The sequence below is a fragment of the Fusarium odoratissimum genome, assembly GCF_000260195.1.
Source record: "Fusarium odoratissimum NRRL 54006 unplaced genomic scaffold supercont1.2, whole genome shotgun sequence".
NCBI lineage: Eukaryota > Fungi > Ascomycota > Sordariomycetes > Hypocreales > Nectriaceae > Fusarium > Fusarium odoratissimum.
In genome coordinates, this window is record NW_022158688.1 from 1,241,606 (window position 1) to 1,255,066 (window position 13,461).

General features: G+C 50.8%; 6 protein-coding genes across 10 annotated transcripts; 5 read left to right on the forward strand and 1 right to left on the reverse strand.

Annotated features, from left to right (window-relative positions):
• The first annotated feature begins 901 nt into the window (after nt 1-901).
• Nucleotides 902-5,300, forward strand: FOIG_02059 (uncharacterized protein). Of its 4 annotated transcripts, XM_031199161.1 has the most exons (4): nt 902-2,519; nt 2,865-3,133; nt 3,250-3,739; nt 3,792-5,300. In XM_031199161.1, the coding sequence occupies exons 1-4, from the start codon at nt 2,492-2,494 to the stop codon at nt 4,586-4,588; spliced, it is 1,584 nt and encodes a 527-aa protein (XP_031071198.1). In that variant the 5' UTR covers nt 902-2,491; the 3' UTR covers nt 4,589-5,300. The 4 variants fall into 4 exon arrangements, with proteins under 4 accessions (XP_031071198.1, XP_031071199.1, XP_031071201.1 ...); XM_031199162.1 differs by having other exon boundaries at nt 902-3,133; XM_031199164.1 differs by having other exon boundaries at nt 2,865-3,739.
• A 34-nt stretch (nt 5,301-5,334) lies between these two features.
• On the forward strand, nt 5,335-6,969 carry FOIG_02060 (uncharacterized protein; the record flags this gene model as incomplete). 2 transcript variants are annotated; one of them, XM_031199166.1, is made up of 3 exons in its annotated part: nt 5,511-5,738; nt 5,807-6,469; nt 6,523-6,969. In XM_031199166.1, 3 exons carry the CDS (start codon nt 5,511-5,513, stop codon nt 6,655-6,657), a joined length of 1,026 nt encoding a protein of 341 aa, XP_031071203.1. In that variant the 3' UTR covers nt 6,658-6,969. The 2 variants fall into 2 exon arrangements, with proteins under 2 accessions (XP_031071202.1, XP_031071203.1); XM_031199165.1 differs by having other exon boundaries at nt 5,335-5,738; nt 5,807-6,969.
• A 59-nt stretch (nt 6,970-7,028) lies between these two features.
• FOIG_02061 (uncharacterized protein) lies at nt 7,029-8,295 on the forward strand. Its single transcript, XM_031199167.1, has 2 exons — nt 7,029-7,244; nt 7,313-8,295. The coding sequence occupies exons 1-2, from the start codon at nt 7,220-7,222 to the stop codon at nt 7,684-7,686; spliced, it is 399 nt and encodes a 132-aa protein (XP_031071204.1). The 5' UTR covers nt 7,029-7,219; the 3' UTR covers nt 7,687-8,295.
• Nucleotides 8,296-8,453: 158 nt separating this feature from the next.
• FOIG_02062 (transaldolase) lies at nt 8,454-13,113 on the reverse strand. The gene is made up of 7 exons (XM_031199168.1): nt 12,821-13,113; nt 12,216-12,757; nt 11,976-11,994; nt 11,905-11,916; nt 11,464-11,747; nt 11,022-11,405; nt 8,454-10,958 (listed from the first exon to the last, which is right to left on the reverse strand). The coding sequence occupies exons 2-7, from the start codon at nt 12,252-12,254 to the stop codon at nt 10,725-10,727; spliced, it is 972 nt and encodes a 323-aa protein (XP_031071205.1). The 5' UTR covers nt 12,255-12,757; nt 12,821-13,113; the 3' UTR covers nt 8,454-10,724.
• On the forward strand, nt 8,961-10,220 carry FOIG_02063 (uncharacterized protein; the record flags this gene model as incomplete). Its single annotated transcript, XM_031199169.1, has 1 exon — nt 8,961-10,220. The coding sequence occupies one exon, from the start codon at nt 8,961-8,963 to the stop codon at nt 10,218-10,220; it is 1,260 nt and encodes a 419-aa protein (XP_031071206.1).
• Nucleotides 12,503-13,036, forward strand: FOIG_02064 (uncharacterized protein; the record flags this gene model as incomplete). Its single annotated transcript, XM_031199170.1, has 1 exon — nt 12,503-13,036. The coding sequence occupies exon 1, from the start codon at nt 12,689-12,691 to the stop codon at nt 13,034-13,036; it is 348 nt and encodes a 115-aa protein (XP_031071207.1). The 5' UTR covers nt 12,503-12,688.
• Nucleotides 13,114-13,461: the final 348 nt, after the last annotated feature.

Consider the following 13,461-nt stretch of genomic DNA (forward strand, 5'->3'; position numbering starts at 1 on the left):
AGGGTGACCTTGTGTTCGGCCGACATCCACTAGGAAATGACAGTGCGGCCAGGATACATGCAAGCTAGGCAAGGTAAGGAAGCAATGCTAGGGATACAATGATGCTGATGCTAATATATATGTATGTGAATCCCTTAGTTTCCAAATCCATTGTTCGATCGTAGACATGCACAGTAACCCACGTAACAGTCAGGGAAATCAAACGGAGTTCCAGACGTCCTCAGAATACGGCATGGCGGCGGCATGGCTGGTACGAGGCCTGGGTGGGCCAGGCCAGCCAGGGCATCCATAAACCAGGTTGAACAATCTGGGTACCTAGGTAGGTAGTCAACCTTGCTAGTGAAAGCCTCTCCGATGTCAACGATCCAAGTCAGCTGCCGCCACCTTCTCAAATCAGGACCAGACTTTGACCCGGTACTTGAAAATTTAGGGACATGGGTGATGAAGCTAGAATTTACAAATAGTACATAGTTGTATAAGACTCAATGCTTTCGGTCCATGCTTCGACATACATAGTAGCATGCTGATGATGGGGCTAGGTTCTGGTAACTGCCAATACCTATGCAGGAGGCGTTGCAGTTGTCGGGTGCCGTTGAAATAAGGCTGTTGCAAAGTCTCAAACTGGACGATGCAAAGATTGGACAAGGACATGTTAAATCACAGCCACAGGCACAAATGTCCGTAGCTCAAGTCAGACCTTGTAGGTACCTACCTACCTTACTTTTGATAATTAGATCGGAAGCTGGACCAAGCTCGATTCAGCTCAGCCAAGGTTGACCAGACTGGCGCTGAGTTGCTTCCTCCCCAGCTCCCGTCGTCTCTACCCCAAAATCTGATGCACTAACTAAGTACCTCTAGGTAACCTTACCTTACCTGCCAGCCTGCACAAACAACTGACTTTTTCCCTGTCTGACCACATTCACCGACTGGCTTCAGCAGCCCAGACGTATATCCTGTAGAGCTACCTTATACCCTAGGCCTGGCATTTCCCCATTCGTTCTGGTCCGTACTTGCCCGGCCAAGCTTCTCAGAAGGCTCCTCATGCCTCCACCTTTCTCCCTCTCCATTGAACGTTTTGATCTTCTTTCACCCTCAATTCCACACAACGTTCACTTCTCTGGCTTGCGGCTCAAGTTGCCTCGAGCGCTCCTTTCTTCTTCCTTTCCTCCTTCTCCTCTGTCACCCCATTCACTGACACGGCCAACACAACTAAGGTAGAGATTGGCAATCCATTCCTTTCATCATAGCACCGCCGTTATACAGTACCGAGAACCTCACGAACCCTGGCAACGCAACCAACTCTTGAACAAAACCGAATTAAGGCAGCATATCGCTCACGCAGTATCCATCGTCCACCTTCTATCCTTCACACACCTCTGTTCGCTGTCGAGCCTTTTTGAAGCTTGACCCCGGAACCACTGATCTCAATCTCAAGGCCAATTCTCATTTGGATTCCACCAACCGACGGAGCGACCTTTTCATCAACAATAGCCCCTCTTGGCTCCGCTGTCACCATCGATCACAGCTCAACAAATACAGCTACTTTGTCTCTCCAATTGCAGGCACCGGAGTATCCTGTTTACAGGACTAAAAGTCAACGACACTGCTCGAAAATCCATCCTTTCTGGACCCTGATTTTATCTTCTGCTTGTTGCCCTCCACCCCTGTCTGGCAACATCGTGTATGACCCAGTGGTCAACCCCTGCCAGTCCCGCCTTTGAATAGGCCCCTGCCCAAGTTCGACAGCCGTGAGCATTGACCTGCCCCGCTAACAGGCCTATCGACGAGTCACCAAACTCGACCCCGAGTGGTTCAGCCAAGCACCTGCAAATTGAACATCCTTCATCAGCATTTTGTTGATTTCAGGCACTTGGCTTTGCAAAATACGTTCAGCAAGGACCCATTCCATCTTTTGCATTGGGGACTACCATATCAATTAGTCTCCCCGCCTCAGACAATCGATCCCTCTTGAACCTACCAATTCACCAAGAGCTTCAACCCAGGGGCATCTGCCGCTAAGACGATCGCACTACTTTCTCAGGCCAACCAGCCCCTTTCCGAGCCCTTGGCCCTTGGGCACCACGAAGGCCACTTCACCCCAGAGCTATTGACCCACCAGGTGCCTGAACAAAGTTGAAAGTTGAACGGCAGAACGGGGATTCGAATCGCGTTTGAGTGGCGTACCGTACTCTTATTGACTTGGTATGACGCTGGGTCTGAGCTTCCAGGACAGAGGAATTTAATCCATCCCGACCTACGTATTTTACCACGACCAGCTCTTTGACTTTCAACTCTTGGCGAAGTTGCTTTCGTCCTTGTTTGCGCAAGCCCAGGCTTTATTCCTATCTTTTATACGACACACGTAACGCATTGTTTTACCTGGCGTTGCAACGGCTGCCGTTTCCTCTGTTACTCTACATCGATTGGCTCCGCATTCTCTCCTGGATCTTCAAATCAGAAACACAAGCCCAAGCTTGACCCCTTTGCAATCATGTCTACTGCTCAGTCTTTTCAGTCCGGTAAGCGCCCGCCCCTTGATTTCGCTTTGATGTGATCTGCGACAACCACCCCATTCCCAAAGTTTCCCCTTCTGTTTTCACCGGGATTCGCGTCCGATAGCTGCCAAAGCTCGGCGCTTGGAATCTTGTAAACAAAGGAGACTGGATCAACGGTAATGTTGAATGGATCGCAAGTCAACTTGGCGGAACAATTCATCAGAAGCTAGCTGGTCGGTCCACTTGGCTGGCATCCATCTTGTGTCATGCTGAGGAGATTGTCTGTTTCATCTTGGCCCATCTGTCGTCGTCATTGCATGCATGCGCCCGTTTATCTGGCACCCAGCTGATAGGTTTTCTTGGAAACAGGCCACACCAGTTCTGGTCAATCTCCTGGCCTCACACTCAACTTATCTTCTAATAACCCCTTCCGCAACCGCGCACCATCTCCAGCCAGTGCCGACCTTCTTTTCCCCAGCAAACCCGCCTCTCCCTTTGATGACCCCCCAGCACGACCTTTATCGCGAAATCCATTTCTCGATCAGCCACCGGTTGATTTATTGTCACAGCCTCTTAGGTCACCTGGAGCGATGTCATCTCACTCAGACTCTAAGTCTCTTTCAGCCGAGGAAATTTTTGTATGTACTTAAGTCAATATCTTTCTCCCACTGCCTCTCAAACATGCAGGGAATGGTTTATTCTCGATGGCGTCGCCGACGATTTTTTGCACTGATATTAACTTGCCATTAAACAGAACTCCATGACTCTCGATGATGCTTCCAACGACCGAGCAAGACAGCAGGCCACTCGCCGACCGATGAACGGACCGCCTCCAAGACGCGGCGGCGAAAACCCGCCGCCTGAGAATGGCAGCCACCGCCCTTCGCGTTCCCAGGAAGAAGCTCTTCGTGCTCGAAGGATGCAAGGTTCTGGACCCCGACCGCAACAGAGCTCACCGCAACGACGTGCCCCACCACGACGTCCTCGACGGAATTCTGAGTCCTCTTTGGTCGATTTTGATGCGCGTCCAATCACAGAGGAGGAGAAAAGAATGATCGAGGCGGCCCGACGACGTGAATACGAACGACAGCGTCGCGGAGAGGGCAAGGAGCGCGGTGATAGAAGCGACCGTGACCGTGACCGCGATCGTCGGGAGCGGGGAGATAGGGAGAAGACTAGTCGCCCCAGCAGAAAGATGGACATTATTGATCAACTTGATGCCACAAGCATTTACGGGACTGGACGTACGTTCACCCCTCCCTAATCCTAGACTTCAGTGTTGCTAACACAGTACAGTGTTCCATCATGATGGACCCTTTGACGCCCTGAACCCCCACCGAAATCGCCAAAACGCGAGACGTGCGCCAATGCAAGCCTTCCCCAAAGATTCACTAAACAATTCTCTTGGAGGCGCTGGACCGCTTAATGCTCGAGCTGACCATTCAGTTCTCATGGGAAATGCCACGGATGAGGCTTTCAGAGATTTTTCTGCACCTTCAAAAGCCCGTAGCAAGGAGCCTGCCATTTTTGATGCCTCGGGCCGAGACCAGATTGTTCATGGAGATGAGTCTGTTGGCCTAGGCACCTCAACTTTCTTGGAAGGGACCCCCGCTGCGCGAAGTGCCATTCAGCGCCACCAGGCTGAACAGGCTCAGGAAAACATGGAGAGTGGTCTACAGCGCAAGAAGTCGCTTGCACAGCGCATTCGCCACATTAATAAGGGTCCTCGCGATTATAGTCAGTCAGGGCGCGCCAATGGCGAATATTCCAGAATCACCCCAGATGCCTATCCGACAGCAGCCAGCACCAGTTCAGACAACAATCCCTTCTTTGCCGAATTCGGTAAGGGCGAGGAGGGTTTCAGTGTAAGGCCACGAGATGGCTCAATGACATCCAACAGCCCTCCTGGAGCGAGACGCCCTTCTGCCGGAGCTGTCCTTGAGCGACGGGCGACAACTGATGCTTCTACAACTTTGGACGATGCCCCAGCAAAGCCTACCGGGCTTATGGGACGAATGAAGAGCTTAAAGGGACGGAAGCCTCGGCCAGAGATACCTAGCAACGGGCCCGGTGTGCCCGGAACGGCCGTTTAGTGGAGGACAGGTGCCGGGCGACTCCTTGACTCAAGTCGAAGTCCGAAGCGATGGCAGTCAAGGCAGGACAGCCTTGTGGAGAATATGAATGAGCACGCGAATGAAAGTTCGTGGGCTAATAGTCTGCCAACACGAGATCAGGAAAATGCGGCGCCAAGAGAGGCAGAGAGGTGTGCCGCGTACGCCTCAAGCACGGTACAAGAATCTGAACCATTGCTTTACGATGCTGCAGAGGTCGAAGCAAAGAGACTTGGCCAGGCACACAATTATTCAAGAAAGCGGTATGCAAATGCGACGAGATAAGGTCTATTTGGTCTCTCCAGATACCGATGAAGTTTCTATTTATTATCTTCTTTTTGTTGAGTTTGGGATGGGGCGGGTAGCATGGGTTATAGGAAATTAAGCCCACAGGTCGGGTCATTTGCTCTGTTTTGGAGATTTACATCAAGCAGGTCTGACTTGGCAGGAACCTCATGAGCTTGAGTCGTCTCCAGGTCGTCACGATGCCAGAAAGGAAGTGGGACTACCGACCGAGACCTTGGAGGTTATTATGAAGCCTTTTTTGTATGTTTTATATCAGGACTTGATGTCTGATCATGGCATCAATAAATTCAAATGCGATGTTATCGTGTGTAAACAATAACCTTGGCTCTGCCTTGATTTGCTTTAGAGGTTGTTAACCATTTCAAGAGACAATATCATTCTCAACTTTGAGTATATCGATCCTCCTGATATCATACTTAGCAAGGCTTCAAAGGAAAGCATGCAATTCATGTTTTGTTATGGCAGTATTGAGCTGGTCTGGTCGATGTCGCTTTGGGGGCTATCTTGAAGCCTATATAAACCATGAGGAGCAGTAATGCACTTGGACCTTGCATCCATAGCACCAACCGAATTATAGTGCCAGGCCACAAGCTACTCCATGAACCCACCACAAAGCCCCCCCTCACAGGCGAGCTCCCACTTTCAGCTCGAGCCAATTCCTGCGGCAATACTGGCCGATAAAGAGGTCAAAAGGCGCGATGTAATCGCACTGTTGGGAGCCTGCAAGACAGGATGCAAAGTCATTGACGAGGAGGTCATGTTCGGCGGCTTTGAACGCGGAAGTGTTGTGGGTATCAGCGCTGAAGATGAAGAGCTAGGGGTTCTGGTGAGATCAACAATCAGATAAAGCCGTTGGTTGTGTGAAAGAAACGTTGGACTAATTTTCGGCGTCAGCTTGGTCTCCAGACACTTGCACATTCACTTTGTGAAGGCGCGGTTACAAATGGCCTGCTCATCACTCCCAGGCCAGCAAGCGTAATGCTGGCTGGCTTGAGGGACGCGGTGAAGTCCGAACTCGAGGCCAAATGGTGCACAAAGGATACCATAAGGATGAAACTCAGAGAATGCCTTGAAAAAGTCATGCTGTCTTGTGTATTCGACATGAATGGTCTATGGGAGGCACTGGCAGATCTGGATTGCGAGCTGGTTGAAGAGAAGGATGATGCGCTGCAGGACCAAGGGGCAACAAATATTAGACAACATGATACAACATGTCAGGTTGACGAGATCCAGGATAGTCAGGATGACGATGATGTGGCTTTCTCCCCCATTCATCAAGCTTCGCAGCCACGGGCAGAGGAGCCATATAACAAGACGCAACAGCACCCAGACGTTATCGTCATCACGCATTTCTCATCCCTTCTGACAGGTCTATTCTTTCACCGCGAAAAGTCAGCAGCGCATGCCGCGCTTCAGCTTTTGAACTCACACCTCCGCGATCTCTCGCGCAATCTACCATCGAAACCACTTATCCTTCTACTGAACTCGACATCAGCGGTATCCTCGGGTCCAGCACTCGCAACCGTAACCGCAGCGTCACCAGCGAAGCAAAGCCAAGTTGATCCAACACTACGATCTATCTTCAACCCACCACCACTAACCGGCTACAGTGCCCGGCGCACAAAACCCAACTTCGGTCTGATATTTACGCAGCTACTGGACTTGCACTTACTATGCACAAAGGTCCCAAAGACCAGGCAGGATGCCGAGGGGGCAGTGAGGCAACTTCCTGGGGACGAGATTGAGATGGTATGGGTCGTGGAGGTGTTGTTGGATGAGCTGGGCGTCTGGGAAGGTCATACAGGAGCTAGGTCGGGAAGGGAGCAGAGATGGGCGGCTGTGAAAGTTGAAAAGGGGAGAATTGGACAAGCATTTGATGAGAAGGAGCCCGAGGCTAAAATCCCAAATATAAGCGACGTGAGGCTTGCGGGCGGAGTTGGAGGACGCAGAGTATAAGGTAATTATGGCAAGTTTATAACGAGCGGCGGAGCTATATGAAGTCCAAGTTTGGGCGGGCTTGCGATGCCCAGGTGGGTTTGGAGATACGAATTACGGTATACTTGACTCTCTGAGCAAGGTACCTTAGCTAAAATGCCTTGTAACTCTACAGAGCTCATGCAATATTTGTGGTATGGTGGTGTGCTATGACAAATTGGAGCGCATCCACAGCATCCGTTCTATTTCCGGCGCACAGCCAACCAATCATGTCTCGACCGCAAAACGACCTTCTGAAGCCTCACCGTGGGCTGACCCTAAAGCCTACATGATCTGAGCCGTGGTGCCATTGCCAAAGCCTTCCCAACCAAGATGCCCAGCTCATGCAAAGAACTGCGTAAGCTATTCACCGACCCTGAAACACAGCCTGCATATCAATCATTCTAACACCCGATGCTTTCCCAGGCGAAGCACTCGCGCAGTGTCTCCAAGAATCCGACTGTGTCATGGTTGAGCGCAACAGCGCCGCCGACTGCCTCCGCGAGCCCCTCGTCAACACCCTCCCGCTCAAGTGCCGACAGCTGAAGAAGGGCTTCGGCGAGTGCAAGCGTGGCATGGTGGATATGCGCAAAAGATTTCGAGGCAACATGCCCGTGGCATACCGTACGATGGAACAGGCCGAGGAGGGTCAAGGATACCAACTCTACGCCGGACGGCCGGCATTTGCGGGCGGTGTCAAGAAGACGGACGGAAACGAACCCATTCCTCAAGATTGGAGAGAAGTCGAGAACGAGAAGTGGAAGGCAGAACAGGCAGCCATAGAGCAGCAGAAGAAGTGAGATGGAGGTCGTCGCCTGACCGAATCAAGCCTTCTCCGATATGGGACATGTGCGGTATGGTAACGACTACTCGTGCCAGTATCTGATACCACCATGGTCCTCAAAACGCCCAAGACGATAGAAGGCAATGCTGAGGTTGAGCTGAACCGACTGAGCTGAAACAATTCGACATGACGAACGTGACGGACGAAGACTTTTGGATATACCCAAAAAGAAGAAGAAGAAGAAGAAGAAGAAAAGAAAGAGGTTGAAATTCTCACGTTCTGCCGTGTTATAAGGCTGCGATTTGCTCTACTCTACTCCCAACATTTGTACAATATCTGTATCACATATGCATCCTACATCCCCCACCTGGGTAAGTTACTATGTACTTGGCCAGTCACATTGCCAACCCAACTTACAGCTCAATCAACGTCGATGGCCTTGGACAACAGTGGCCAATTCAGGCTTATTAGCGCTCTAAATTAAAGTTTCTGGCCTGGACCTGGTTGCATCTCACCTCGCTTACCTGGGTCCGGACGGACATGTTCCCCACAACCCGAAAGCATGCGCAATTGGGCGAGGAAAATAAAGCCCATCGGTGACAAGAATTGATCAAGACTACCATTGTTCATGTGATGTAGTTTTTCTCTTATCATTCATAGCCTGAGCTCGCACCTGGCCCAAGAGGGAAGCCATCCTCGTGTATCCTGCGTCACACTTTGAACACCCCCCCTCTCAGCGCCAGGCGCGTTGCATACTGGACATGTCCTTGTGGAAAGGCCTGGCTCATTGTTTGTGGTTGGGAGGAATCGGTAAATTAGTGGCCTCTTGGTTTAATCGCTTCGCCATGGCTTGACGGGCCATTCGGCGTTTAGTTTAGATATTCTTGGAACAATTTACTCTGTGCTATTTGCTACCATTCCCCATTCCCCTTAGGTTAGTAGATTGGGTAACCTTCTTTACCTTACTACTACGTAGTACCTTATCTCCCGCTTCTTGAACCGTCTCACCACGGCCGCCTGAGACGTTCAGTTACATCTGTGTGTCGCAATAGGGATCTCTCCCTTCTCTCCTGAGCTCAACCCACTCATTCACCTGCCCCAGCGCCGAGTCAACCTGTGCCAAGGCCAGGTCAAATCAAGTACCTTATCCATCGCCTCGCCAAATATAGTAATGCGGTCTGGTCTACAACTGGCGCCGCTGTCGTTGTCGTCATAACTTCACTACCATCCTCGACCTCAGTTCGCACCGTCGCATCTATATCTCCTCTCCGATTCGTGCCGCCACAGACGATGGCCATCATGATTACCGCACCACAGCGGCGTCTACTTGTCCTTCTCTCGACTTTCTTCTTCGTATTTAGCATTTTTTATTGCTGTTCGCGTCTCGCAGCATTGACAGTTGGACCTGTAGAGGTCGAGGACGAAGTCTTGCGTCCGCAAGTCGAACTTCTCAGAGCCGATAACCCCATGTCTTATGGCATGTATAACAGACCGCGCTACGATGGTATCGACCTCATCAGGAACCTACCGAGCGAGTACGTCCCTACAGCAAAGAATGGAAGGAGGTTGGTCGTGGTTGGTGATATCCACGGCATGCTTGACCCCTTCGAGAAACTACTCAAGAAGATCGAATTCAACCCCAAGACAGACCACGTTATTGCAGTTGGCGATATGATTAACAAAGGTCCCAAGTCTTCCGAGGTCGTTGCTCGTCTTATGGAACTCAAAGCCAGCGCGGTCCGCGGTAACCACGAAGATCGCGTCATTCTTGCATGGCGCGGCCTCAGTTCTCAGCAGGGCGTCGCCGCCTACCTCGATACGAAAGATGCTGCCAAGCACAGGGGCGAGGAGGCGTACTTGAAGACAGCTCGCAGTCTTTCCGAAGCGCAAATGACGTGGCTGAGAAACCTACCGGTCATTATATCTGCCGAATCTATGGCCCTCTACTTCGTGCACGCCGGTCTCGTCCCAGGCGTTCCACTCCCTCAACAAGACGCCTGGGCTGTCATGAACATGCGCACCTTGCGGTTCCCGCGCGAAGAATTCCGTAAGAAGGAAATTGAAAAGAAACGAAAGCAGGCCGAGAAGCAGCGACAAAAGGAGCTAGCCAAGGCGCAGGAGGACGCACAGGCAAAGTTTCAGCAGCGCAGTTTCGTTCCCGGAGAAGAGGGCACCGACTCACATGCTCACGCTGCCCGCGCCGAACCCGCTCCAGCCGATTCTGCAGGTGCCGTATTGTCAACCGATGAAGCCGCCGCCGAACGCACGAACCCTGATCGCGATGTCTGGATTCCCATAGATGGCCACGAAGGTGAACGATGGACCGACCTATGGAATAGCGAGCAAAGGAAATTGCGAGGACCCGATCGTCGTTCTGTCATCTACGGCCACGATGCCAAGATGGGCTATCAGGAGGACTCATACACCTTCGGCCTCGACTCAGGTTGTGTCAAGGGTAACGCCCTGACTGCCCTGGTTATCCAGGCCAAGGAGGATGGCGGCTGGAAACACTCAACTCATCAGGTCATGTGCAAAAAGGGATGGTGGTAAGGTCCTCACAATTTCGATGATATGATACCATGCTATACAATGATGGTTTTAGGTCAATACTCGGGCAGGCGGGTTACGCATTTCAGTTAGATGGCGTTATGGGTCATGATAATGACAATGACGGGTCCTTTCTTGTCAAGATACATAGACGGGAGTTCTCACTCAAACTTAAACTTAACAGTTCATGATGTTTGTTGGATGATTCTACCAGCTTTTTTGGGCTCATATCCTCGATTTTCGTCATGTAGCCACTATCTGTTTCAATGGGCGCCTCATCCACGAGGCAAATTACAGCCAATGACTTCGCCTCAAGCTGAGGAATACTAGATGGATATGAACTATAGAAGATGTGTGGTATAAGCAACGACAACCCCCCAGCAAAGATCGTGAACAAATTATAGCCGGTTGTTCGCAGTCAGCTTCAGTGCTTTCTGCATTCCCACGTTAACACTGTCCTATTTAACTTTTTAATCATTCTCTTAAATCATTAAGCATGCAAGAGATTTAGGCGAGCTTCTCCTTGAGGATGCTCTTAAGGGTAACAGCATCAGCAGCGAACTTGCTGATACCCTCTCGGAGCTTCTCAACGGCCATCTGGTCCTCGTTGAAGTCAAAGCGGAAGAGAGCCTCATCATTGATGTAGGACTTCTTCTCGATGTCTAGGGAGGAAGCCTGGGAAGCATCAAGCTTCTTGGGAACGGGCTCATTCGAGTTCAGGAGCTCCTCAAGCAGGTTAGGCTGTAGAAATTGAAAATTAGCATACTTGATTCCTATTCGCAACACAGGTTTGATGTGACATACAGAGATGGTCAAGTAGTCGCAGCCAGCAAGCTCAGTGATCTCGCCAGTGTTTCGGAAAGAGGCGCCCATGACGATGGTGTTGTAACCGTACTTCTTGTAGTAGTTGAAGATGGTCTTGACGGACTGAACACCAGGGTCCTCCTCCTTAGAGTAATCCTTCTTGGTGGAGGCCTTGAACCAGTCAAGAATGCGGCCGACGAAGGGAGAGATAAGGTAGGCACCGGCCTCGGCAGCGCCAATAGCTTGGACAAGAGAGAACATGAGGGTGAGGTTGGTGTTGATGCCGTGGTCGCGCTGGAGAATCTCAGCAGCCTTGATGCCCTCCCAAGTGGCGGCGATCTTGATCAGAATGCGATCCTTGGAGATACCCTGTTCGCCGTAAAGCTTTAAATTTGCGTTAGCACTTCGTCTAGAGTGATACCCTGCTGCTATGGTGGCTTACCTCAATGAGGTGAAGGGCCTTGTTGACGGAAGCCTCGGTATCGAAAGAGTATCGGGCATCGACCTCAGTTGAGACCTTGCCGGGAATGATCTTGAGGATCTCCTTGCCAAACTCGACAAGAAGACGGTCGAGAGCATCATCGACCTGCTGGTCGATAGGGCCACCCTTCTGCTTGGCGTAGTCAATGGCGACGTCGATCAACTTGGCGTACTCGGCCTTCTTGGAGGCAGCGAGAATGAGAGAAGGGTTGGTGGTGGCATCCTGAGGCTTGTACTTGCCAATGGCTGTTGAAATGTCAGCTGCTGCTCATTCTCTCATATCATGCCATGTCACATCATGGCGATCATGACTCCTTATGTCATATGGGCGAAGTTGGAACTCCTGGTTAGGATAGCAGGAGTCGTGGGCTCGGGGCGCATAATGATAGGGGTGTATACTAACAGGCAAAGTCGCCTAAGAGTAAGAAGTTAGTAAAGAAGTACTTGATCGAGTCCAGGAGGTGCGGTAATTACCAGAGTCAGACACCACAGTCTATTGAGGTGGGAACAAACAAATGGTTAGCCATCAATTTCTCATACGAGACATAGACGTGGAAAGGCGAAAACAACATCTGATCACGAGGATGACCAAGAACGATGAATTGGTGAGTCCAATTAATCAGAGGTGTTGTTTATCAAGCTTAAACATGATGCCATGCTCGCTTTTGTTCGCGTTCACAAACGAGTTGGAGGGGTAATGGTGGGGTGACATACAGTGCCAGTGGCCTTGAGCTGTTCGAGAGAGGAAGACATGATGAATGGTATTGATTCGTATCACGAGAAGTTTCGTTGAAGAGATGAGAAAGTGGGATGAAAAGAAGAGAAGAGAAGAGGAATGGAAGAGAGGAAGGCGAGGGTACAACAAGAAAAAAGATTGGGGATTCCACCGAAAGTCGGGAAGGGACCTGACGTACACACGACGACTGGCGCCTTCTTTACTGTTCGTCTTCGCCCCTCACCCTCAACTCGGACTCTCTGACTTCACCCCTCCTCTTTCTGTTTGAGCCCATAGCTACGTCGACTGCCCCACTATCTTAGTATGTCATAAGGATCGTGCTTGGGTACCTTGACCGGGGCTCTCACCTCAACTGCTTCACCTACGGCCTAGCTAAAGGCTCTCATTTACAGCCGCGCCAGCCAGGAATGGTGGGAACTATCCTCCTCTATGCAATCTGAATAAGAGTACTATGTATGCTGTGGTGCTGACTTGGCCTTTCCCGTATCTCGTAATGACATTACTCATCAATGTACGTTGGCTACCTATGGGTATCAGTCATTCTATGCAAAATTCCTCGTCACTAGGTATTTCAGACAGTGACAATATCGGCAAAGCGACGTATCTTCCGCTTGTCTTGGTAATCGCTACCGCCGCTCACCCCCCAACGTTTCTACTCTCACCTCACTCCAAGCGGACAAGGCGGGCAATCAAACCCCCACCCGCCTGGAGCTCAGTTGCTCCAATGGCCCGTCGAGACCTCGCCGAGTCCACCGAGACCCTCAATGATGTCGGCAGCATCCATACCTTATGGACATAGAATGCCGTGGAGAAGTACTGCACAGTAGTAACGAAGGTAAGGAAGTTGAGCACCGCTAGGCGCCTGCATGGCGGGCCTGGTACGCTGGTTTGCAAGTTCTTCATACTTACTTATTTAGCCGCTTACTTTTGCCTGCAACTGGGCCGTGCCATTTTCAGTTTCAGCGTTTTTGGACATTATCCGCTGTTGTGTCTGGTCACTTTGAACACCATGTCACCGAAAATCGCTCCCTCAGATCATTGTTGTCGTAGATCAGTTGCATCCATTACATTGTATTAGATGCTACACTTTTGATAGCACCCGTTAAATCACTCTTCACAGCACGTGGAGGTGGTGAGTAAAAGGTTGCATGCGCTCGGCGGGGAGAAACCCGATGCTACCGGAACTCTCGTATGAGTGAGCACTTCGGAAGACAGCAAACCGAT